The sequence below is a fragment of the Oryctolagus cuniculus genome, chromosome 4, assembly GCF_964237555.1.
Source record: "Oryctolagus cuniculus chromosome 4, mOryCun1.1, whole genome shotgun sequence".
NCBI classification, from domain to species: Eukaryota; Metazoa; Chordata; class Mammalia; order Lagomorpha; family Leporidae; genus Oryctolagus; species Oryctolagus cuniculus.
Genome location: NC_091435.1, coordinates 80,565,593 through 80,592,767, shown reverse-complemented (window position 1 = coordinate 80,592,767; position 27,175 = coordinate 80,565,593). Strand labels below are relative to the sequence as shown.

Sequence of the window (27,175 nt, the reverse complement as noted above, 5' to 3'; positions counted from 1 at the left end):
GACTTTTTCTCCTTTTTCTCTCACGGACTTGGGATATGAAAGGAAGCAGACACAGAGGGAATGCTGGGTCTAGAGAAGGTGGTTTATGGGGACTTTTATTTTTATTTGTTTTTAAGATATAAAATGTTAACTTTTTTTTTTAAAGATTTTATTTATTTACTTCATAGGCAGAGTTACAGACAGAGGGAGAGACAGAGAGAAAGGTCTTCCATCTGCTGGTTCACTCCCTAAATGGCCTCAATGGTTGCAGCTGTGCAGGAGCCAAGCGCTTCTTCCAGGTCTCCCATGCTGGTACAGGGAACCAAGCACTGGGGCCATCTTCTACTGCTTCCACAGGCCATAGCAGAGCTGGATTAGAAGAGGAGCAACCAGGACACGGACCAGTGTCCATATAGGATGTTGGTGCCACAGGTGGAGGCTTAGCCTACTATGCACAGTGCCGACCCCAGGAATGTTAACTCTTAAAGAAAAAAGATTGTCTCTATTGGGAAACCCCAGGAACCAGAAGCAGAAGTTACCACAAGGTATTGCATTTTGGTTTTGCTAATAAAAAAGCAATCCATGGGCTAAAAGTTATACCTGAATTAAGCTAAAATCGGTTTCACTGTACTTTCCATTTTTATCTCTTCTAAAAGCTTTCCACAATCACATCAACCACTCCTTCCTTCCAGAAAACATTATTTACTCACAACGGAACATATCCAGTTACTGCAACGTCACCATCCTGGCAGCCTCTAACAATCACAGTGTGTTTTGTCAGTATCTATCTGAAAATATATTTTCCGGAATTAGGCACAATATTTCATATGTGATCTAAACAGCCAGAGTACAGAGAAATTCTTTTATCTCTAGTTTAGAGATTATATTTCAACTTATATTTACTCAAATATCTTTAACGTTCCTCTATCCTAAAAATAATGTCTAAATCTTTGCATCTACAGGTCAAGGTTCTTGAGAATTTAGACACAACCTATACTTTTTGAGCTTTTCTGCAGTGATTCATTTTCCATCACATAAAACTCTGCTCTCACCAACTTAATTAATTTTATTTATAGTGTCATAAAATCTCCTGAAGATGCCAAGAACTTTGAGGCTTCTTATCCTCATGATAATTTCCCTTAAGTCAGAACTGAAATCATACAAAGAGCTTTGGAAAACTTCACAAGGGACAGGCATTTGACCCAGCAGTGAAGATGCTGGTTAACAGGCTTATGCTTCATATCAGAAAGCCTGGGTTTGATTCCTGGCTCCAGCTCCCAATTCCAGCTTTCTGGTAATGCATTCCCTGGGAGGTAGCAGGTGATGCCTAAACTGGTTGGGCCCCTTCACCTCCATGGAAGATGTGGATTGAGTTCCTGGCTCCTAGCTTCAATCTGGCCCAGTCCCACTCACTGTGGGCATTCGATGAGTGGATAAGAATATGGGAGCTCTGTCTGCCTGTCTCTTTCTGCTTTTCAAATAAATTTTAAACATAAAAATTTTTTAAATGTAGAAAATAGAATTAAAAATGAGCTTATTTTGGTATAAAAATTTGAAATCTATACATAGTATTTTTCATCATATGTACTTTCCAAAAATGTTATGAAGATCCCTCATATCAGAATAGTATTTTCTATTTCCTCCATGTGAGAGAGTAGACTGTGGTCCTTTCTAATAATATGATGCCTTTTTTGTCGTCTTCATACTATTCATCCATATTGCTTACTGTATTAAGTTCGTAGAATTTATAGAGTTGTCCTAGCCGGCGCCGCGGCTCACTAGGCTAATCCTCCGCCTAGCGGCGCCGGCACACCAGGTTCTAGTCCCGGTCGGGGCGCCGGATTCTGTCCCGGTTGCCCCTCTTCCAGGCCAGCTCTCTGCTGTGGCCAGGGAGTGCAGTGGAGGATGGCCCAGGTGCTTGGGCCCTGCACCCCATGGGAGACCAGGAAAAGCACCTGGCTCCTGGCTCCTGCCATCGGATCAGCGCGGTGCGCTGGCCGCAGCGCGCCGACCGCGGCGGCCATTGGAGGGTGAACCAACGGCAAAGGAAGACCTTTCTCTCTGTCTGTCTCTCTCACTGTCCACTCTGCCTGTCAAAAAAAAAAAAAAAAAAGAGAGAATTTATAGAGTTGTGAAGCTTTACCCCTTCTATAGAACAACTTTTTAAAAAGATTTATTTATTTATTTGTTTGAAAGTCAAAGTTACAGGAGAGGAAGAGACAGAAAGAAAGAGAAAGAGGGGTCAGGGGAGCTCACTCTTCCATCTGCTGCTTCACTCCTGAGGATGACGGCAATGGCTAGAGCTGAGCCAGGCTGGAGCCCTGGAACTTCATCAGAGTCTTCTACGTGGATGGCAGGGGCCCAAACACCTGGGTATCTTCCGCTGCTTTCCCCAGACCATTAGCAGGGAGCTGGATTGGAAGTGGAGCAGCCAGGACATGAGCCAGCCATTATATGGGATGCCAGTGTTATAGGCAATGGCTTTATACAGACCCCAGAACAGCTTCTTTAAACAAAGAATCCTCTTCTGCTGTTTTCTAGTTGTGAGCTTAGTACCCTAAGGTTGCAGGACTATTTATGATATTCAGCTTCTTGGTCAAAAGTTTACTTGTCACACTTGCCCTTTGTTGGTTTATGGGAAAATGAGGCTATGAACCTGTTTTGCAATTTGTAACATTGGTTTTTATTGTTTTTAACCTAAGGTGATCTAAGGATATTTCCTTCACATGGTGTTCCTTCTCTGTCATCTGTATGTCATCTGCTGTGTCTGATTTTGGCTTTACTGCAACAAGGTTTTCCCTCCACTTCAAAATTCATTCAAATACTTCTATAGGGACTAACAAGGTTTTCTGCCAATGTACATTCTTCCCAACTTCTATAAGAAGCATTCTACCCCCCTACCAGACATCCATCATCATGGCCCTGTAGGACACAGTTCAGAAAAACCTACTCTCCATAGCAGTAGACCATTATTCTCAAAGCTTCCCTCCTTTTCCATAGTGAGTGCCATCACAGGGAACAAGAGACAAAAACACACCTGTCCTTTTTCAATCTCTCAGTTTCTTACCCAGAGCTATAGAATCATTAGGAATATAGCCCTGATTTCCTCTGAAGGTATCGTTTGTTCCCTGCAGGAGGCAGCAAAGGTGAGGGGCAGTTCATGGGCTTGTAGTGGGCTCTGTACAATACCTTAGATGTTGGCTCCTACTCCTTCCTAGTTTTCCACGTCAGATCTACACAAAGTGACCCTCAAACCCTTTGTTTGGGAGTTTTCCACAGCAGATAAACTGTAGTTCTTCTTTCTGAGAGTGGTCACAGGACACATCTCCCATCAGCTCATGCCAGTGACTTCTCTCCAGTGCTCCCTGGAAAAAATGTCCTGAATCCATCCCGAAAGAAAATGTGTCATTTGAGATCCAGAGGCCAAGACTGTCTTATTTCTCTGCTGCTACACTTTCTTCCACTTGTCTACTTTATGACATTATTTTTTCTACATTTTCCAGGCTTTCTTCCTTACTATTTTTTTTCATCTGCCTAAGCACCTCTCATCATTACTAGGAGGCTGGGGTATGAAAAAGTATCTATTCAAGCTTTCCCACCTTTTCCCTTTGCTTGCACTTGCAGCTATAAATGGTCATCAACTCAGGCAAGAAGAGAAAGACAACTTACTCCAAAGGTCAATGGACCATCCCTGAGGCAGGCGAATTGATTGGATCACCAGGTGAAGAAAACATGTTTTTTTCCTCACTTTCCCTAGAAATGCTGCTAGAGTTCTCATAGAAAACCCTAAGGAGTAAAGGTTATTTTTCCTCTCTTACTATGGAATTCATTAGAGGGGTAGGATATGTTTGATACACATTTTCATTTGATTGGGATTTCCTTAAGACAGAAACCATGCATCTCTTTCATTTCCCACAGTGACCAACACAGACACTTGATGGGACATGAGAACTGATGAGGGCTATTGTCCAGCTCTGAGAGCATAGGGTTCCCTTCTTTATGGATTATCCTATTCCATTTGTCTTTAGAACTAGGGTAGGTTCATTTGCTGATTACACTTTGAATATCTTTGGAAGGCAAGGTCACTGATAGGTCCACTAAAGTGCTTTTCTTCCATTTTCATCTACTTTGATCCCAAGACTCAGAATAATTATTTTAGTGCATTGTATTCAAGGACCATACAGGGAAAGAACCAACCAGAGATTATTGAATGAAGTACTTAACCGTGTCTATGCTTTTGGATTTCTTTAAATTGTCTGCTCTTTCAAAAATGTTGCACTAATGCTACTTAATATTCTTAGCTGCTTAAATGTGATTTGGTGCTTTGAGACTTTAGATAATATATATTTGAATGTAAATGCTTGCTCATTTTTACCAACTTAGCTTACAGAAAGTCTGGCATTTCAGATAATGAGGCCATAAAGCAGACCACTAACAGAGCAGTCACAGCTGCTAACTAAACCACAGACACTTGAGTACTCTTCTACCAAGTAATAGTAAATATCTCAGGACAATTTAACAGTACTAGATTCTATTCCACCACCTGCACAGATATGAACACATCTATCCCCTGATAGCTATGCTATTACAGGCAGCAACTCTGTCTTACGCTTGTTTATACTGTGGATGACATTCAATGTGTCACAAAAAAATATGTAAGTGCCTCTTAAAACCTGCTGTTTGGTGAGTTTCTAAGGCAAATTGAGTCAATTATTTACCAGGACCGGGAGGGGTCCCAGCAGTGCCCAGTCTTCTGTTTGTTCACACGCAACTTCGGCAGCTTGGACTAGAAAGACCTCTGGCTCTGGTTCACCCCTACCCCTAGAGCTCAGCTAGCACATGTTGGGTGCCTCCTTAGTGAGGAGGCAGGACTGGTGCCTTTCTGGGGCAGCTCAGCTGGTAGATAGGCTATTCAAAGAGTGCCATCTGCAGGATGAGCTGAGGACTCATACTTAATTCATATCTTCCAAATAACATTTAGAGAATTGGCTTAAGATGTATTCAACTTATTAAGCACAAAATTTAAGTTAAATGGCAGATAACAGACTGCTGCAATAATTCTGCACATGTCATTTATATCTAATTTAATAGCTGTCTTAAAGATCTTTACCTCAAAGATCACACAGGTTCCCCACTATCCCAAGACTGGAGATCTGCTTGTTCAGGGGCTTCCCACCAACCCCTCTCTGGTTGGTGATCATTTCCTCCGCTTGACGGCTTGCTCTCTCACAGAAAGGCAGATTCCCAGGAGCAGAGACAGCTGCAATAGCTCTCTCTCTGCTTTGATTCAAGACAGGGCTTTGAACCTAAATGCAGAGAACTAGTGCTCAGAACTCCTTTCTCATATTGACCTCAAGAATCATAAAATGCTAATGTTGAAACAGGCTCCTTCACTGAGTCAGGACTCTCTACAATATTGCTCAAAAGCAGCCCCCAGCCTCCTTCTGCACAACACACACGACTACATCTCAACAACTGCAACCCTAAGCAACAAGGAACAAGTGTCCATACGTTGGCTCTCTGTCATTGTGCTAGAATTTTCTGATTCTTGATTAAATCCACTCCTCTTCTCCCAGTGGCCTTTGAGTAATGGAGAGCAGCAGCAAGAGAGAAAGAGAAGAGCCCTTTCCAGCCTGACCAGGCCGTGTTCTTTTTTCCCAACATTTATTTAATAAATGTAAATTTCCAAAGTACAACTTTTGGATTATAGCACCTTTTCCCCCATAACCTCCCTCCCACCTGCAACCATCCCATCTCCCACTCCCTCTCCCATCCCATTTACATCAAGATTCATTTTCAATTATCTTTATATACAGAAGATCAACTTAGTATATACTAAGTAAAGATTTCAACAGACTGCACCCACACAGACACACAAAGTATAGAGTACTGTTTGAGTAGTAGCTTTACTGTTAATTTGCATAGTACAACACATTAAGGACAGAGATCCTACGTGGGGAATAGGTACACAGTGACTTCCGTTGTTAACAATTGACACTCTTATTGATGACGTCAGTAATCACCCAAGGCTCTTGTCACAAGCTGCCAAGGTTATGGAAGCCTCTTGAGTGAGTTCACCAACTCTGATCTTACTTAGACAAGACCATAGTCAAAGTGGAAGTTCTCTCCTCCCTTCAGAGAAAGGTACCTCCTTCTTTGATGGCCTGTTCTTTCCACTGGGATCTCACTCACAGAGATCTGTCATTTAGGTCAGTTATTTATTTATTTATTTATTTATTTATTTATTTATTTTGCCACAGTGTCTTGGCTTTCCATGCCTGAGAAATTCTCATGGGCTTTTTAGCCAGATCTGAATGCCTAAAGGGCTGATTCTGAGCAGGCCACGTTCTTACCATCTGGGTATACCATTGTGCTGCACACAACAACGCAGGTCTCAGGCAGGCTGCTACTGACAGTCACTCTCCCTTCACTGTGGTTAGGGGTGGGTGGAACAATAATTTCACAGTGCTGGGCAGCTCCCAGCAGAGCTACTGGCAAGCTGGATGACTTGGGCACACTGAAGAGCCTCAAGGCTGTCTTCTACGAAACAAGCCTGGCACCATTATTATTCGGAGTGGCAGGAGACAAAATATAGGCTGGAGCCACAAAGTTTCCAAAATGTGTCCCTTCTTTCTTTAGTATGAATGTTAGCTGTGTCTCCATGGCTAAATGAAAGGCATTGTTCCATGTGAGTGGAATAGAGAAGGTGGAGGGCTGTTGGGCAAAGCAGGTTGGAGTGGCCAAGATGTTTGCTTGGCTGTAACAACAGACAAAAGCTATTGGTCCCTCATGGGCCTAGAACCAAGGCTGGTGATGCCCATGAGGCTACAACAGGAAAAAAGCTTGGAGGGATGAGCTGGGTCAGGGATGTGGATGGCTTTGGAGAAGTCCTCCTAGCTGCAGAGGGACTGAACCACAGGACAGCTTGGAGGCAGAAGCACCAAAGCTATGGGACAGTTGTGCACCAAGCAATCATCGCAGGCACCACAGCCCCACTCCCAGCAGACAGAAGATGCTTGCAGTCCTCTCCCATTCCCATACCTGAGTGGGTATGAGGGAACAAGTTAGGATTAGTCTCCATACTCAAGATCCATTGCTAGAGGCCTTGTACTGGGTGAAGCAAAGGCCTCATGACCCCTGGCTAAAATGCTCCTTTTTTAGTCCACATCTGCTATTTTCCATTCCAGACGTAACATTTTAAATGCCTAAGTCATTTCAAAGTCATAAATCTTTTTTCTCTCTAAAAAAGATAAAGTCTTATCAGAAAACACAGGCAGGAGGATTTGGATTATATCACCGCATACACTTGTTGGCAGGGCCAGAAAGTTGAACAAATGTCACAGGGATGGCAGAACTGGTCTGTCACCCATTATTGCTCTTTGTCCTGCACTTTCCATGAAAAAACATTTAGAAATGAATTTTATACCCAGTTCCTACATCTCAATAAGGAGATGGCACAGAATTGGAATAGGAATGTGAGTCTGGAGTATGAAAACTTGGGTTTGGGTCCCAGCAGAGCTACTGGCAAGCTGGATGACTTGGGCACACTGAAGAGCCTCAAGGCTGTCTTCTACGAAACAAGCCTGGCACCATTATTATTCGGAGTGGCAGGAGACAAAATATAGGCTGGAGCCACAAAGTTTCCAAAATGTGTCCCTTCTTTCTTTAGTATGAATGTTAGCTGTGTCTCCATGGCTAAATGAGAGGCATTGTTCCACGTGAATGGAATAGAGAAGGTGGAGGGCTGTTGGGCAAAGCAGGTTGGAGTGGCCAAGATGTTTGCTTGGCTGTAACAACAGACAAAAGCTATTGGTCCCTCATGGGCCTAGAACCAAGGCTGGTGATGCCCATGAGGCTACAACAGGAAAAGAGCTTGGAGGGATGAGCTGGGTCAGGGATGTGGATGGCTTTGGAGATGTCCTCCTAGCTGAAGAGGGACTGAACCACAGGACAGCTTGGAGGCAGAAGCACCAAAGCTATGTGCACCAAGTGATCATCGCAGGCACCACAGCTCCACTCCCAGCAGGCAGAAGATGCTTGCAGTCCTCTCCCATCCTCTGCGCTTAGCATGCTGGAGAGGCACCTAGGGTACCTGGCTACCTATATTTGTTAGATTTGGGCTTCTTCTCATCCTTTAGAGGAAATATTGGGCCCTATGTCTATACCATGTGGCAAAGTCCAGCTCATTCTGCAGAAGGTGCTTATATGGCTATGCGATGTCCTTTTTTATTGTGGTAAAACATGCACAACATAAAACCATTTTAACTATTTTTAAGTGTGCAACTCTGTGGCATCAATTAGCTTCACACTGCTGTGCAAGCATCACTAGCATCTACCTCCCAAATTCTTCACCTTACAAACCTGAAACTCTGTACCCATTAAACAATAACTCCCCATTTTCTCCTCCCCCTAACCCCTGACAATCACCATTCAATTTCTCTATATATACAAATTTGGCTACTCTTGGTACTCTCAGTATAAAGGGAATCATAATATTTGTTCTCTTCTGGCTGGTTTCTTTCACTTAGCATGTCTTCAAGGTTCACCCATGCTGTAGCTCATGTTAGAATTCCCCTCCTTTTTAAGGCTGAATAATATTCCATTGTATGGGTATGCCACATTTTGTTCAACCATCAGTGGATACTGGGGTTGCTTTTACCTTTTGGCTATTATGAATTAAGCTGCTATGAACATGGGTATACAAATATCTGTTCAAGTCTTTTCCATTCTTTTGGGAATAAACCCAGAAGTAGCATTGCTGAATGTTACAGTAATCCTGTTTTTGGCTTTTTGAGGAATCTTCTCACCACTTTTCACTGCACCATCTTATTTTCCCAGCAGCAATCTTTATGGGTTCCATAGGAGGCTTTCTTTACTCCACAGGTAGAGTCCAATCCACCCTCATCCCCTGGGTGTGGGTCACTGCTGATGGTCTTTCTGGCTCCCATAAATCCCCTAAAGATGTGTCTATGCACCACAAATTTTTATGTCCTCATTTTGTTCTTGGCAGGTCTTTTCTTTTTGAACCCATGGCACACCCTTGTCCGGGGCAGGTTGCCTTCTGGGGTGGGGGCTGGGACTGTGAACAAGGCCCAGAGTGATAACTATATTGAGGGCTGCCTGCATGGTGGGATCAGAGCCAGCCCTGGCCAACACTGTCACATGGCACCTACCCCTCTGTCATATGGATTCCCTCCCGGCTTTATCCTTAAGAGTTTTATAGTCAACTGACACTAATAACACCTGACAAAACTACTGGATAGCAGTATTTCAACTGGAAGACAAAGATTTTTCAGGGTCCATTTGGAAAACTCTCCCAGAGAGAAATATAACAGAGTTAGACTAAGCTTTTTTCAGGTGGAGGCTCTTAACAAAAACCCTTTTATATAATTTTATCATTAGACAAATGGTCAGAACTCCTTATCCAGAATCTATGCAGATCAGAAAATGATGCCCTTTTGGATTGGGTATACAGCTCAGCTCAAAGATTGAATGTTGTGCAAATTTTATCAAGGCAGTCTCTGGGTACATTTAACCCTGTGGGTACATGCCTGGTGAATGGGTGCCATCTCTTTCTCCAGGTCCTAGAAAGTAAACAGCATGCAAGCAGAGCTGGGGCTCATTTTCAGCTTCCAGCCCCTGGTGGTTACAACCATAAGTGATAGCCCTGGGTTGATGATAGCGCTAATGTCATTCTCTCTCACCACTGCCACCTTGTGGACAAGGCATTTTTGGCTCATGTTGACAGGAAGATTTTCTTTGAAGACCATAAACTTGGGAATCTGTGTATCACTCATCTAGTGATCTAAGAGAAGACAAATGTCTCTTCGCAATACAGCCCAGCAGTCACAAGATATCAATCCAATATGTCATGGCCACCCTCCCCCCCCCCCCCCATACATAGCATCTTACCTGAGCCACCTCTTCAAAGTCATCATGCCTCTTCTGCAGGGCTCGGGCTCGATGCAGGGACTTCCCAACCCCAGTGTGTTTGCTCAGAAAGGCCTCGCCATGGTTTTCAATCCAGTCCAGCACCTGGCAGGAGAGGGAAGACAAAAACAATGACTTCCAGGCAGAAGATATGCAACATGTACAAATGCAAGCATCCTGTCCCTCCCCTACATTGCAATCACTGAACAGCAGTCCAGGTGGAAATGTCCAACCCATTGTGAATACAAGAGATTCCATTATTGTCTCTGCACGATCAAAGTCCCACCCTTAACTAAATCTGACTCACGCCCTTTAATCTCCTGCATGATCTCCTAGTACTTTTCCAGTTTTCTTTGTCTTAATTGTCTTACAAGTTCATTATTTCAAACAAGATACACAGACTATCATTCCCCCTTTACTACCTGTACAACAGCCATATAAAATCAGACATGTTGCCAGGAATTAGGTTAGTGGCAGGCCAGGCAGTGCAATGGCCCTTACCATTCACCATGCACTTTACTGTACAAATGCTCAAGAAGGGGTGACCAGTCTTGGGATCCTGACTCATCATGCCCCTGGGACTCTCTTCTTAATCGTAGGAGCAAAGTCCAGAGTAGTCAATCCCAAAGTGGGTGGTTGAGATAGCCCATCACTGGGACAACAGCCTCCTCTGGCTTCTTACTACTCTCCTTCAACTAGCAACACCAACCAACCAAACTAAGGTCTTTTCATCCAAAGGCCTTTAGTATCTATGATTCTCTTGGGAAGCAGTAGAGACTTCATGTTTTTCCTGGGTTAATGTGGTGGGATGAGGTGAAAAGGTCATATCAAGATGACCGCTGAAGTGAAAAGTTCATGCCAAGATGGCCACTGAGGTGAAAAGGTCATGCCAAGATGGCCACTGACAACAGAAACTGCCTGGCAACAGGCCGTGATTGGATGGCTTCAGAAACCACATAACAGAGGAAACCACATGACAACAGAGCCTGACTGACGGCAGGCCATGATTGGTTGGTCTCAGAAACTGCCTGGCAACAAGAGCCTGACTGGCAACAGGCTGTGATTGGATGGCTTTGGAAACTGCCTGGCAACAGGCTGTGATTGGTTGGGGAATAAACTGCCCCTTGACCGGATTGGCTGGTCTTGACTATATAAGCTATTGTACCAACTGAAATAAACGAGTCTGCAGGCTCCTCGCCTCAAGCCCACTTTCACTGACTCCCGGGGTCTGTGTGGTGACTCCGTGCCTCTTGCCCCCACCACGCTCCTCCTCTCAGAAACGAATCCACTGCAACATTGTTGAGAAATCAACTGCAACAGGTTAACATCTATCTAGTGATTTGGCCTGAAGACATTTTCCTTGATGTTTAGAGAATTTGGAACAGAAGTAAATGGGGCAGGAGAGGGATGAGTGGAGGATGCTGACAAAGTGAGAGCATAATGTTTTCCTGAGGGGAACTTGAGAGGCAGAGTGGAAACCCCTTAGTAAGAGCCCTGAAATGCAGGGTGGACCAAAGCCTTTAATGTCCATTTTGTATTCTTGCAGGTGGCTTAACATAAATGAGTGCATTTGAGGGGGATGGGGAGCAGTTTATCCTTTGATCTTTGAAGAGCTGGCACTCAATAAATCAGTGGTCACAATTAAATCAGAATTACAGCATGGACAACCCTGTTATAGATCCTCCCGTGACTCAGATGAGCCTACTCCACTCCTGCTACACAAATCATTAGCTAAACAGAGTCCAAAAGCACATTTTGGAAAATGGCTTAGATGAATGAGGTTTGATTAAAAGAGCATTTTAATTTATCTTGGTTTTTTTTGTTTGTTTGTTTTTTATCATAGGTTTGCCCTGTAGTAAGCGGAGGTAGAGCAACCCAATCACTCCACAAACTGCAGGCATGGGAGTTCTCACTCGAGGAAATCCACTCACTTCCTGGGACATTTGGGGTATGTTCATGCCTGTAGTGTTCAAAGTATGGACATCTCCAGAGTCTCTGATGAAAGTATCATAAAGCCCACACCAAAACAGTGGTATTCAGAGAAAGATGCCCAGGAACATAAAAATGAGTTTAACAAACATCCACTTAGTTTAAATTGAAGGCCAGGTACTTGTCTATTACAATGAAGAAAATAAGTCTTTTCTGCAAAATGTTTATCTAAACATTATGCATGGGGATTTTAAACACTATATATACTGTTATGCAATATTTATTTTAAAAATATTCTGAAGGCACACTTATGAAAAGAAATTATATTAAGATTGGAATTTTATCTTTTGCAAACTCTGAAAGGCAGCAAGAACTCAAAATGTTCCTTTTGCATGATTTTAGAATTACTTAAGATGAAATTTCAACCAAAATAATCAAGAGAGTATATTTTTACTTGGCTTGCCACAAGTAGATCCCAGAGTTCTGTGTCATAAAAAAGGATTATGAGCATGTGATTTCAAACATAAATATCTTTGGTCACAAAGTTTCCCATATACTGTGTACCAACTGTAGTGATGTTTTAGAATTTTTACTTAATATTTTATTAATCCTTTTTGAGAATGAACTGAGATTGTATCTTTTAAGATTTATTTATTTATTTGAGAGGCAGAGATATCAATCATCCACTGGTTCACTATCCAAACTCCTGCAACAGCTGGGAGCCAGGACTTCAATCTATGTCTCTCACATGGATGGCAGGGACCCAACTACTTAAGCCATCACCGCTGCCTCCCAGGGTGTGCACTAGCAGAAACTTAGAAGAGGGAGCCTGGAGTGGAACCCAGGAATTCTGACATGGACATCCCAATCTGCATTTTAACCACTAGGACAAATGTTCATCCCTGAATTGAAGTATTAAGATAATATTCTGTACATAAAAGAGCTGCCTTATAACCTTTCAAAAATGATTAGGAATTTACAACAGATTGTTCATACTATAACTTTTATTACTATTTAGTTTCAAGCAATTAAGTGTGAACTGCTTATCTGGCAACATTTCCATGCATTTTATTTCATTTTTAGCTCAAGATTTAAGGAAATTGGTTATTCTAAAGTATATTGGTTTGAAAAAGGATATTTTTCATCCACTTGTTCATACCTGGTAAGTTTTTGCACTACATGAAGTGATATCACAACTTTCAATACTATTCGAAAAGCCTTTTGCTTCTTTTTAATTTTGTTTTCTTTAACATTTCAATTATTTTCATTTAGCAACACTCAGCTTACTTAATTAGCTATGCCTTCACCACTTACAAACCTATTTATTTCATATTTTACTTGGTTTAAACACAACCGTGATTGTTTTATGAAGTTATGTTGCCAATGTTTAGTCCAATCTTTGCCAGCAGAATTGAAGCTGTGGGGAAAACATGCACAACCTCGAACGGGACTCAGGGACTGTGTGGAAATCAATTTAACAAGTAAAAATAGCAAATAATTTAAGAAGTGAGTAAATTTTCTTTAGTAAGACATGAAGACTGAAAAGGTACCCGAGGAGAGAGCCACAGAATCACTGAGGAATTGTGGAAATGCTGTATTCTGACTACCTTGTTTTGGATGGTTCATCTACTGGTAGAGCCTTGTTGCCTGAGGCACACACTTAGGCCACCTCCTCTCCTGACCCTGTTTCCAGATTCTCCAACCCTGGAGTACAACCCAGCTCCCCAGATAGATTCTGCAGGGCAGGGAAATGTACTTCTGTGCCTGGCAATGACCTGAACATACAGTCATGTGCAGCCTTGGAATTCTCTGTATCTGTCAGTTTCTGGTGAGCAGGTTAATGTGAGCCAGGATTCAGAATCTGCAAATCACTGGCTGAAGAATAAATTAACTTTCTAGTCAGCTCTTGAACCCTACGTAAGCACAAGTACCCATCAAAGAATGCTTTGTAATGTTTTCCTGTTTAGTTCTCACATCTACAAGATTATACTTAACATACTCAATTACCAGTTATAGTCAGAGTAGTACAAGATGATAGCTATTCATATACCTACTGATGGCTTTGAGTTGGCATTTAAGCATTTCCAACAGTGGAGGTCTTGTCTTTTTGTTTTTGTCTAAGGGTTCTTGGGCAGTAAAGAAGCATGTGTGGAATGTGAATATTTACATATTCATATATTTATTTATTACTCTTCTTGCACCCTAGTGTCAGTCCTTACTACAGCCCATGGGGGTGGGGTGCAGCAGAAAACAGGCAGATGTGGCCTTGACTTGGAGACCTGCCTATGAGGATAACAAGCACTGTCATCCAAACAAGTCATTATTAATTGCAAAGGTGAAAAATGAGGTCTAGGTGAGACTGAGAGACAGTAGGACTTAAGGAAAGTTAGATACTGAAAAGATTAGCATGGCCTGAGCAGAATGTAAGTAGGAAATGGGCCTGGAGACGGCAGGCCCCAGATCAGGGTGAGCCCTTGCGTACAAATGAGAGATTCCAGCATTCCTCCTAAGAGCCACAGGAGGGTTGTAAGGAGGAGAAGGAGATCATCGAATCTGTATTTAATACACATGCTCTGACTGCTTTATGGAGAATCAATGAGGAAAGGAAGCATGGGTGAAAAAGGAGGCTGCAGAAATTCTGAGAACAGGTGATGGTGGCTCAGACAAGGCCAGATTGGGGAAAGAGCTATGAGGATTCAGTGATTGGGTGTGCTAGTGAGAGAGAGGCAGTGGCAAGGCTGATGCCCAGGCACATGGTTTGAATGACTGGGCAGGAGGTGGAGCCTGTTGCTGGTACAGAAGCAAATGAGTTATGAGAAGTGCCAGGGATGACATTTTTCTTAAGATTTCTTTCTCTTTTCATACTCATGCTCCGGTTTTCATAAATAATGGTTGTGCCTCTATACTTGAATGGGAAGTAACTCTCAATGATAGTTGTCAATCTGATCATGGCAAGATGTGCCTTTGATTTCAAAGAAGTAATTTATATACTGAGGTTTAAAAATAAACTATAGGGGCTGGCATTGTGGCCTAGGGGGTAAAGCTGCTGCCTGAAGTGCCAGCAATCCCATATGGGCACCAGTTCAAGACCTAGCTGCTCCACTTATGATCCAGCTCTCTGCTATGGCCTAGGAAAGCACTAGAAGATGACCCAAGTCTTTGGGCCCCTGCACCTGCACTAGAGAGTCAGAAGAAGCTCCTGGCTTCAGATGGGTCCAGCTCCAGCTGTTGAGCACATCTGGGGAGTGAACCAGTGGATGGAAGACCTCTCTCTCTCTCTCTCTCTCTGCCTCTCTGTAACTCTGCCTTTCAAATACATCTTTTTTAAAAAAATAAAAAATCAACTATAAACTGTTAATCTGGCTGTATCCTAATAATAAAAAAGAAAAATGAGGGACACCAAATCCATTGAAAAAGCACAATCTAAAATTTAAATGGAATTTACCCACACATTTTGCAAAGTGGAACGTAGCTTGTAAGGTGCCATTGCCGCAGCAACAAGTCTTCTGCAGCCCCTCACACTCTCAACCCCATCCTGGAGGCTTTCCCACCTCAGTCCTTGACCCTTGAACATCAGCTCCTCCTCTTCTGAGCTCTATTCTCACTATTTTCCCTTTGTGTGAACTATCCATACCCTTTTCCTCCCTGTACTTATTTCCCAAGTTGCCTCCTCTTCATCTTTTAAGCCACAGACATCCTGAATTCTTTAATAACCCAATCAGGCTAGGATGACTGTCACTCTTCTCTGATTCTGTACAAACCAACAACTATTGTCCGCAGGCCTGACTCTCCACTAGACTCTGACTCTTTGTAACCCCAGGACACAGTGTGGTACTCGGCAGAGAGCAGCTGCTCCATACGTGTTCAAGAACTGACTGGTCCTCCAGTGTGGGTGAACAGCTCCACATTCCCACTGTAACTCTATCTTAGCTCCTCTTGCTGTCTGCATTTGAAGTTCTCTTTGTGCATCTCCTCCCTTTCCACTGCCTCACCTGGAAAGCAGTTCGCTCTTAGGGGAATTAGAGGGAAATAAGGTTTCATCACTGCATCCTATCTATCTGAAGTACCCTCATGTGGCTTGCTGCCTCACTCACACTGAGAGAGGTTGTGCCACCCTATTGAGGAAGGGGCCTCAACCTGCCCTACCTTTGGGAGTAACAGCACAGGGAAGCCTGGGTCCCTGACGCTACAGCAGGCAGGTGGTCCGTACCAACGTGTAAAGCTTTCCTGGCTTCCTCCTGCCCTGACTTTTCAACCAGAAATCAGTCCTTTCCCAGACAGCCTTTTCCAAGACAGATACTCACATCCCGAACCAGATTTGGAAAGCAATCTAACAGCCATTATGCATAATTTCTTAATCACCCCCTTTCTTCCTCATCTAATTGTGTTTATTCCAACCAGCATACAATCAAGATGGAATGCTTTCAGGGCAGGAGACTGTCTTTCCCAGCTGCCAAGAAGAAGGGGGAAAGTCCTTTTGAAGAGGGCTATTGAGAAGCTCTGAATAGCAGCCATGAACCCAACTGGTCATGGGAGACTAGTCTCGTTTCAAGGACTTTGCAGTTCCCATTGCACAAGCCTGGAATCTCTTCTTAGAAATATTCCATGGCTTCTTCACTCACCTCTTTATTTGCACAGCTCTGGCTATTGCTATATGACACATTACATATTTGTTTGGTGTTGTTTTATCTCTACATTCTGAATGTAAGCTCCATGCGGGCAGGGCCCATATGATTCACTGTTGTGTTCTCAACAAACATTTGAGTGAACAAGCCCAACAAATCTGATTTAAGAACTTCCTGTACCATACATGGCCAAAAAAAAAAAATATGAAAGGAAATGGAGACTATTTGCAAATAAATTATGAAATCAGAATCTCGATCTTCTGATTCCCTTATCTGGCTCTTTCTGATAAATCATCTTGTTGAAAACAGGTCATTAAGTTTGTGTCATAATTTGATCCAGAAAGACATTTGATATTTTAAGTAAACTAAAGAACTCCTCCCTCTCCACTCCTACCTCCTAGCCCTCAGCTCCCCTCCCCTCCCAACCCCACTATTTAGAAAGTCATTACTCTGAGGCGCATGGATGAGTGTTTACGTGCCATCCAGTGTCTGTAACACATTTTGCTGTTAAAGCTCAAGTACATGCAATGTGTAAGAGCACCCAGGAGAGTCCATCAAATCATTATTTCTGTCTCCTTGCCCAGAACACTGAGCATTGGTTCTGCAGGGAACAGCCAGTACCCCCAGCTCCCTGTCGAGTAGCAACTAGAGAGCACACAGGCTCCACTTGAAATGCCCAATTACCAGCAACTCATTTTCTGTCCCCTCTTTGGAACAAGTATGATCAAAATAAATGTCTTGCTATGGAAGGAGAAGCCATCATTTTTCTGGGAGCTGAGCTGAAACTCATTAGCAGGTGTACAGACTCTCCTTTCCTGCCTCCTGACAGACGCAAGGCTGAGTAGAAGCTCCCTGATGGTCCAGAAAACCTGAAGTCTGAGCTGCCACCACCCTGGCCCCTTCCCACCAGACTGGAGGCTCTAGTAAGCTGCTGCTTCCTGAGTCTGTTCCTTGGTCAGGTGCCTTGATGCCTGGTGATTGAGTGCCACTCATAAGTCAGAGTCTCCCCAACTTCACATTGCATAAGAACAATCACCTGGGGTTCTTTTTAAATTACAGGTATCACTTCATCCTCAGATTCTGCATCAAAAAGTGTGGAATGGGTCTTGATGGTCTGTGTTTTTCATAAGTCCTCTACTCTGCCCATAGGGTTTTTTTTTTTTTTTTAAGATTTTATTTATTTATTTGAGAGGTAGAGTTACAGACAGTGAGAGGGAGAAACAGAGAGAAAGGTCTTCCGTCCACTGGTTCACTCCCCAAATGACCGCAACGGCCGGAGTTGTGCTGATCTGAAGCCAGGAGCCAGGAGCTTCTTCCTGGTCTCCCACATGGGTACAGGGGCCCAAGGACTTGGACCATCTTCCACTGTTCTCCCAGGCCACAGCAGAGAGCTGGATTGGAAGAGGAGCAGCCGGGACTAAAACCAGCGCCCATGTGGGATGCTGGTGCCGCAGATGGAGGATTAACCTACTGCGCCATGGTTCTGGCTCGCCCATATGATTTTAATCCCAGGGCCAACAACCACACTTTGAGAAATACAGTTTCATATAAACACTTGATACCTTCTTTGTTTTCTACAACAAAATGGCCAGCAATTTTTAATGACTATTTTTCATAAATCCTCTCAAGTCTACAGTTGCCCCAGGTAGTTCATGACCCATGGATATACTACATGACAATGTTTCCAGGCTCTTCCCACTCCCACCCAGCCCATCCACACTGATCACATGTCATTTGCTTAAAATCCTCCTGTAGCTCCCCACTAGTGACAATGTGTGAATTCTTTACCCCTTAGCTGGTATTCAGGTCTTCAGAATTAAGGGGCTGAGGTGAAGAACATGCTAAGTACAGGGGTTATCCAAAAAAGGGGCTCTGAATGGTGACTGACTCTTGTTCACATAAAAAGTAAAAGGGAATTTGGACATTAAAGATGTGAAAAATTGCCATGGATCAAGAAAGCCTTCAGGCCCTAGGACTCTTGGAAAAGAACTCTCTTCTCTTACTGCCTCACAGGAACTCACTTTTCTCCCACCCCTGCAGAATGGAAGTATCCACATGCTTCCTTGACAGGTGTTCATCACGGAAGGGCTCTTCAGCCACCAGAGTTGGCATTCAGAAAACCAAGCAAAGACCAATGTAAACACCAAGAGATGGTGTCCCGGTGGGGAAGGGAAGAGAGGCAGGCAGGAAAGCAGAGCAGTGAACAGTGGGCATGGGAAGAGGGTGGGAAATGGGGAATCGGGAAGCAGAAGGTACTAGGAGTCCATGGAGTGCCCAGGTAGGAAGGGTGGGAGCATGCCAGAGGCAAGACTCTAGCTCAACCCCCAACCCTGTAGAGGCTAAAGAACAAAGAGCAAGGACTGGAACTTCGAGCCTTCAGTACTAGCCTCCTAATACAGGGAGAGGGACAGAGTGCTCCCTCTCAGATCAGGGACACCAAAAAGGCCAAAGAGACTTATCAGAAAGCCACCCTGATAAGCAGGCACCTCCCTTCTTTCATTCCCTCCCTACCTCCCCCTACTTAGCTGAGCCTCAACCCTGCAATCTTTCCAGGCATTCACCCTACACAAAGAATCATCTATTATCCACTTGAAAACATTTGGATGATTGGATTATCACCATGAACAAACTTAATTGAGAACTTTAAACTGCTAATTACTACCATGGGCAAACGGATATTCTTCAAGATGCATGCCACAAAGAACAGCTCCAGCAATGCTGAGCTAACATAATTAGGATTGTGAAAAAAATAAATGAGAATTGATAGTGTCTGTTTCAGGGAAATTTGTATTAGAGAGAAATAGCTGTAGAGGTCAATTTTAAAGCGGTGAGACATAAAGAAAGTGGTGTTTGGGTATGATGGTCTTTGTGGTTCTTAACGGAAGATAGTTTGAGGATCCATCATATCTGTCAGTGGCTATATGATGCTAAGTCCCATCCTTTGAGACAAGTATCTATCAGAACTCTTTGATCAGTGATATTCTAACTAAACTATAGATCTCTCAAGGTCAAGGGCTATGTATTTTATTCCCATTATCCAGCATAATTCCTGGGGAATAACAGCAAGATCCAGAGAATGGACTTTCTTATTAGGTGGGCTTTGGAATGTATCAGCAAGTTTACCTAGTCTAAGCTTCAATTTACTCTTCAGAAAACTGGGGACTGAGCTGTCACCTGCCTCATCCTGTTGGAAGCTTAAGTAAGAAAAGGTAAGTGAAGGAATTAGATGCTCAACTACATACACTCATAAAGATGATGAATCTTGGGCCTTGAATTATACTGCTTTTATAGACACATTTACTTCCAGTAACAGAGTCTCAGGGTTGGAACCAACCATCTTTCTGATGTTTAAATCCCCTCTCTGATGGACCCACCAAGTATCCAGTCTCTTTCCAATTTTGAAAATGGTTCCCTGATCTGTGCTTTCCTAATGTAAGTGGATGCAGAGTATGCTCTGAGTCTTTCCCTCCTAATGCTTTAATCCTTCTTTCATATGGAAAGACACAAATTCCAGACCCATCATCATTCTGGTCACTTTTTAAATAACTAAGCATTCAGAGAACAATTTGAAGTGCTCATTTTTTATTATATAAAGCTGACAATTGGATTATACAATGACTAAACTGGTTTAGTATGATTAAGGGGATACAGTCACTACTGCTAGTAAAAGATTGATTACCTGGAGTTAAAAAAAAAATATTCCCAAATCTCTTTCAGACATTCTTTGGCAAGCAACAGCTGACATGGTAAAAGCTATAATTTTCCTCACAAGGCTCCAGAAAAACTGATGGAAGCAGATGAGATTCATTTTAAATTAACATTAATTGTCATTAATTCATAATGGAAACTCACCAAGCCAGAGAAATTCTGCCATCATGGCACTTGTGATTTTCCCTGACTGGATGGCTTAAAAACAAGACATAGTTTTCAAGGGAAGATACAGAAGCCTCAAATGTGTCACTGTTCCACTCATGACTACTACAGCACACCAGTTCCTCCAGCCTCACCTCCCACCACCACCACTCACCCCTGCTGAGGCACACCAAGCCCCTCCAGCCTCACTTCCACCACCACTCACCCCTACTAGAGCCCATGCAGCCTCTCCAGCCTCACCTCCACTACCACCACTCAACCTAATAGAGCTCACCCAGCCCCTCCAGCCTCACTCCCACTACCTCTGCCATTCATGAGTGTCTATTTCAACTTCCTCTTTCCTGTGCCCCACGTACAACTTAGCTCTCTGCTCTTTGACTTCCCATCAGAATACCACCACCCCATCCTCTGCCTGTGCTTCTAGGACCAGCACAAATCCCATACCCACCAGAGGGGATGCTTTATGTTGATTCCACTAGCTCATTGCTATTTTGCTTTCTTGACTCTGAACCCAGACAACTGGATGCCATTAAAATAGCCTTAGTATATATGCCTCCTATCAAGGGCAGAGACCTCAAACTCCTCGCACAGCTGTTTGTATACAGTAGGTGCTCCAAAACACTTTAATGGTTTATTCTGGCAAACATGTGAGGGCAAGAGAAGGCAAGAACAAGATGGCCTGCACGGGGCTTCCTGAAAACAGTCACTCTGGTTACAATAAAATAGAATGGAAGATGCATTTCCCAGAAAGGACAAGAATCTTGCTCTGACCACAAGTCAAGTCTATCTGGACCTGGAATTAACTTTTTTACATATGTGGGAAATCAGAGGAGTTGGGGGAAAATTAAGTTGAGATTGGCTGATGCTGATAAGGAGTGCTTTTTTTGGGCTTTTCCTCAGTACTATCCTATACTAAACTGCAAAAATAATAGTGCTGAAAATTACTCATTAGCAGTAGTATGACAGGTATGTCCTATCCACTCCTTTCTTCAGATCAATGAATCTATATCTAGTTTTATCCTTAAGGCTTTTTCCTACTGTCCCCTAGCTCGGTGGAGGAGGGGGGAGCTGAGTTACCCTCTTGGGACCCAAGGGAACCACAGAGATGACATGCCAAGCCAGCTCTAGCTGCAGGGGTGCAAATGCAACCTGTCGCTGGCACCCATATTTGGTTTACATCTTTCTGCTTTACTGTGTTTTGGACCCTTAAAGGGCAAAGGACTTAGACTTGGGAAAATGCCACCCCAGAAATGGCAAAGGGGCAAGAAGTCAGCCAGGCAAAGGCTGGCTTGCTCTCCATTTGCAGCACCGGTTTCTGTCTCTTTCTCACTTGGCTTTCCCTGCCCCTTCTTGTTTGAGGCAGAGTGTCTATTTGTCTTCTCTCTCTCTCTGTCTCCCTGGCTCCTCTCTCACAATGGCCTTTCCATAGGACACTTGGAAGTGAGAAGAGCTAGCTTCTGGTTCTACCACTACCATTAACCAGCAGTATACTCATGGCAAAGCTACTTTAAATCTCTAACGTTGAATTGGACGCGTTTTCCAGGTCTTTGACAGCTCTGAGATTCTATCACTGAATGAAGTGGAATCAGCTGACCCAGGAGCAGTTGCTGCCATAAAGAATCAGACTGGGAGCTCCTAAATGCACCAAGCACCAGAGGGCGCCCGAGGACCACTCAAAGAGGTTGTGACTGTCAACCCAATATTGACTGAGGCTCTACCCTGTACAAGGCAGCAGGGTGCAAAGCACTGTCCTGGTATTTCATGCAGTCTGATGAGACAATTCCTATTATTATCCTTCCTGTTTTAGAGGAAAAGAGACGAGCAGCAGGAGGTGAAGATTCACACAAGGCCACATCGACAAGACATGCCAGAGCAGGATTTACACTCAGACCATCTGACACCAAGCCCATGCTTGTATTCAGGGATGTGTACTATCCTGGCCATCGATGCGCCCTCATAAGCTCCCCATGTGTACTACTGGGTCCCAAATGTGCATCTGGGGTCTTAGACACAGACTACATGGTTCAATCAATTTTCTCCTCCATCAGGACAGCAACTGCTATAACAACTCCATCAATACTCTATTGCCTTGCACAGAGGCTGTCATGTTCTGGTAGTCTTCTGTTTTCTGGTAGTGTATTTTCAATGTGCACATCTTGTGTTGTTCTAACCAGCAGGCATCTTTCCAGTATCTAGTACAGTGCTGTACCCATGGTTGAGGCCCAACTTTGTTGAGTAACTGACGAGCACCATGATACTTCATGAGCTCTGAGGTTATGTTCTTTCATCCACGGCCTGGGCGGTAAACAACCAGAGTCTCAAGACTCACATCACAATCCCCATGGGAAGACTCCAGCTACTTCCTAGCAAAGTAACTGCTGGATGGGTTGGGAAGCAGGATGGCATGAGATGCACTTCACAGAAGCAGAAACTGGGAGTCAGCTAATTTCAACACAATTCAGCAAATATAAAGAAAACCCCAGTTTCGTGCCAGACACAGAGCTGTAAGATTCAGAAGAGAAAATGATGGTTTTTGCTCTCATCTACTGGAATAGATGAGACATGCAAAATTTTAAAATTTAATGTAATGCAAAGGTGAAAATGTTATTGAAGTTATATATACACACACTTATATATAACTGTGGGAGCATGAAATTACTTGTCCAGTGTGATCCTGAAAACTAGGACAGACTCAAGTATGGCTGGGAGTCAGAAGATCAGAGATCAAGTCCTTCCTCTACTCTAGCCCTCAAGTGTTCTGAAGCACCAGAACTAAATAGGTTGTCTTGGCATCAGGTAAACAGTTGAGACCCTCATTGAGTTTAAGATTCCTAATTTTTCCACAGATTTCCTTGCATCTGTTCCAGCAAGTGATTGAGTGATTGAGACAGTGGTCCTCCTGTCACATATCCTGAAAAGAACAATGGAGCTAACCCTCCTGAGAATCCAGTTCTCCAGGAAAACCCAAGCTCCCACCACATCCATCTCATAATCTTCCATGTGCTTTTACACAGTGCAAACAACATGGCGAACGGATAGAGTCTTAAATTTCAGAAGGACTCTCATTTTCAAGAGTAGGATACAGAATAGACAGAGGCACCATTTTAGTATACTTTTTGTTCATTTTAGTTTTAATATCATGGGGACCACAGAAAAGTGTGACCACAGCAGCCCCCCAATAGTCGAGTCTGGCCAGCCACCCTCCTTGCAGCCCTTTGGCAGCTCTCCAGAGTCTACCCTAGCTGCATAGCTATAAAGTAAAACAGTGGGACAGTGAGGAGGATACCAAGGGGCTGTGCAAGCTGCAACCCTCATCATCTCCCATGATCTCTGTGAGTTCACTGAAACAGCCATGTCCACTCTTTTGTGCTTTGGAGTGTGGTACTCTGTGTATGTCATTCATAGGCTGCCTCCCAGTTTTCCTGAGTTAGGGTACAATATAAGGATGTGGATGGCTCCAGATGGCAGGAGCAGGCAACCAACTGATTCATTTGCTTTTCCATCCTGGCAGGCCCCGAGCTGGGCTGGCACATCAATAGTCCCCATCTGTCCTGGGGCAGGGGTGTCTGTTCCTCTAGGATTCAACTGATAGCCAGCTGGGAGAAGGCACTGCAAGGGAATTAGAGCAGCTCAAGAAGGGGGCATTGCCTGAAGGCCCCTGTGCTCTTGGGATTAACTGCACAGTGAGAGACCCTTACATGTCAAAGTCAGTGATAAGGATGACCCCTTCGTCTGGTCTCTCCACCTCAGGCAACAAGCACTAGGGGTCCTATCAATAACAGGTAGGAAGGGTGTGCCCAGAGAGACATGGATAGCTAATTCTCAATCTTCCATGCACATTTTACCACACTCTGGGATTATACCTGTTCAACTGTGCAGAAGAACAGAAGGAGAGTAAACTGCTCCTTTTTGTGTAATGCTGAAATTACAGTGGCCACAGAAATGCTTGAAAACTGGTATTTGAGCACAAGCACCCCACCCCTGCCTCCCACAGTGAACTCAGAAGGAGGTAACCTCCGCCTTGATTTCAGACCCTAGCTCCCAACCAGCCAGCCACTCTCACCCCCACCAATCTATCCATCCTCCCAGCCAAGTTTCCCAGCAGAACCCAGGAAGACAGAAACAGGGAAAGTACAAGGGGAGACAGGGCTACTTCATGTGCAAGGGCACATGTGGTGAGGCTGTCTTTTATGGTCATAAACATAACCATTTCTTTATTATTTGTGGTAGAGGAAAAAGCCATGACTGACATGCAAAAAGTCAGACGAATCCAGAAATCACATCTCATCATGGAACACACAGTAAACAATAAATAGCCCATGTTTTTAATCTGGCTTCACAGGTCTTACCTTGCCAAGGAACCCTGTTTCCAACCCACAGCTCTCTGGCAGGCCACCTTATCCCTTATTGAAAAGTGATCCCACTTTCTGTGGGGCCCAACTGTGGTGCTCAGATCACTCCCCCAACCTCCTGAATTGCCTAACAATCTCACTGCCAAAGGTCAAGCTCAGGAAAAGAAAAATGCATTGCATGACTACTGGTCACTGCTGTTCCTGAGATGGAATCTCCCTTCCCAGCTCCACATACTATGAAGGTCCTGTCAATCAAGCTGCTTAAGCAAGTAGTGTGCAAATAACAAGTCCAGGTTTTTGCAGCATGGGGGAGTTGCTGGGGACTGAAATGCCATCTTCCTTGTATAAACCTAGGCTTTCCAAGGTCTCATTGCCCAGGTCAGGGCCTCGAGCTCAGCCTGCCTCATGGGAAGGAATAGGGAAGCAGAGCAGTTTACCTGCTGGACATCCTGCTGGAAGACGCAGAGCTGCAGCCGCTGGTGGAGCCGCACCTTGCGGTGCTGCCAGATGCTCTCAAGCCGCCGCTGGTGGTGCAGCACCTCATGGACCACATCCAGGACCTGGTGCACTGCCTTGGAGTAGTTGGCTGTGGCTGTGAGGGACTCAGAGTTGCCAGGACTCAGGGGACGCTGTAGCACATCCAGCAGTGCCTTGCCATCCTGGCTAACCTGCAGGAAGGAAAGAACCTTGGTCAAAGGGGGGAGAGGCATGTAGGGCTCAGAGAGAGGCTAGGAGAGTATGCCCTGGGTCTGTGGTTAGGCCTGAGTATCTCAATCCTCCCAAGGCCGGTCACAACCAAGAAATGTGCTGGCCAGAGTGCCCCAGTGTCCTGCATGCAGCCTTGGGGAGGGCTGAGCATCCTGGAAACCTGGGGGAGAAGAATGGCTGGACATTCTCTCTCTCCTCTTGAATTTTAGCTTCATAAGGACTAGGGACTCTGCCTTGCTCATAGCTCTCTCCACAGAGGATATAGCTAATTCTCCACAGCATCTGGCAAGCAGTAGGCACCTGCTGAATATTTTTACTTACTCACGGACTAGATCAGTCAGCAGAACTTCATTTCAGAAAGGAAGCCACCTATACCATCAGCCTTTACCACTCTTTCTTACTCAACTTTCTCTACCTGGCCCCAAACCTTCAGCTATATGATCAAAGGCAAGTTATGTAATCTCTCTGAGCATCAATCCTTTGTCTATAAAAGGAAGAGATTAGTGGTACGTCCCTCAGAGTCATGGTGGGTATGATATGAGCTAACCCTTGGAGCGCACGTAGAATAGGACCTAGCACATAGTAGTGGCTGCTGGGATTTTCTTCTGCCCCCTACCTTCCCTTCCTCCACCATCATTCCTGCCTTCCATCTTCTTTATTCTCCTGTATGCTCTTTTATTTTTTTTTTTTAACATTCTGCTCTTCCTTAATACAATCCCCTTCTTTCTCATGAAGATCAGGAACAAGCAGAGTAAGGCAGGGATCCTCAGATTCTGCCTATGCCACCCATGCTCCCAGGCTCCCCAACACTCAGTGCTGAGACTGGGGCTGGGGTGGGGCTGATATACTATCATTCCTCTCTCTGGAAACCTGGCACAAAGGCACCAACAATTCTAGAAAGTGGCATGGTAGGACTGACACCTGTGGCTCTGTAGTGCTTGGCAGAGAACCCAATAGGGCATGCATCTTCCCAACCTAAAACAGTGGTGATCAGGGAATCGAAAGAAATTTTAGGACCCTACATTAACTTGGTTCACAATGAAATCAAAGTTCGCTTGAGTTGAAACATCTCATTTTCCAGCCAGCAAGGCAGGGAAGCAGCTGTGCTTCCACCTCCATCCCCACCAGGATGAGGGAGGCACCCTTTGTGGGCTTGAAGCCCCAACCCTTCCCTCAGGCCCTGACAGTGGCTCGGCTGGGGGTCTGGGAATAGAGAGGCAGCAGATAGTCCTGCTGGGGGGTGGGGGCCCTGCAGAAAGGCTCTCAGCCTGGGGCATGATAAAGAGGAATGTTGAGGTAGAGTATGGCTGAGGTTGGAAAGGAAACCACCACCACCCCCAACTCGATCCTGCTATCCCCATCTCCCATAATTTATTGAGAGATGAGCAAATGCTGACTTTTGCATCATGCTGTGTTCAGGGTAGGGCAGTTAGAGATGAAGCACCCAGTCCCAGAAATCCTAGTCGACTTGAGTTTCCAGCCTCTGCCTTTGTCTCTACATTTGTAGGAGGTAGGGACAGCCCCTGTCCTCTGCAGTGAGCCAAGAGGAAAGATCTAAGTCCCACCATGCTAGGGCTCGAGGATAAACTGGGGGAAATACCATGCCTATGTGTATAATTATACTGCAAGATGTATAATTATACTGCCACTCCCCAGATGTCTGCAAAGGCCAGGGCTGTGCCAGGCCAAAGCCAGGAGCTTCATCTGGGTCTCCCACATGGATACAGGGGCCAAAACATTTGGGCCATCTTTCACTGCTTTCCTAGGCCATTAGCAGGG

The 27,175-nt window shown here is 44.4% G+C and overlaps 1 protein-coding gene across 32 annotated transcripts in view; it reads right to left on the bottom strand.

Annotated features, from left to right (window-relative positions):
* KALRN (kalirin RhoGEF kinase) overlaps positions 1 to 27,175 on the bottom strand; it is a 783,799-nt gene that overhangs the window by 379,980 nt on the left and 376,644 nt on the right. For all 32 annotated transcript variants that reach the window (XM_051859217.2, XM_051859218.2, XM_051859219.2 and 29 more), the window contains 2 exons: positions 25,126 to 25,356; positions 9,892 to 10,014 (listed from right to left, as the gene is read on the bottom strand). In XM_051859217.2, coding sequence (XP_051715177.2) covers positions 9,892 to 10,014; positions 25,126 to 25,356 — 354 coding nt within the window. The remainder of the gene's footprint in view (positions 1 to 9,891; positions 10,015 to 25,125; positions 25,357 to 27,175) is intronic.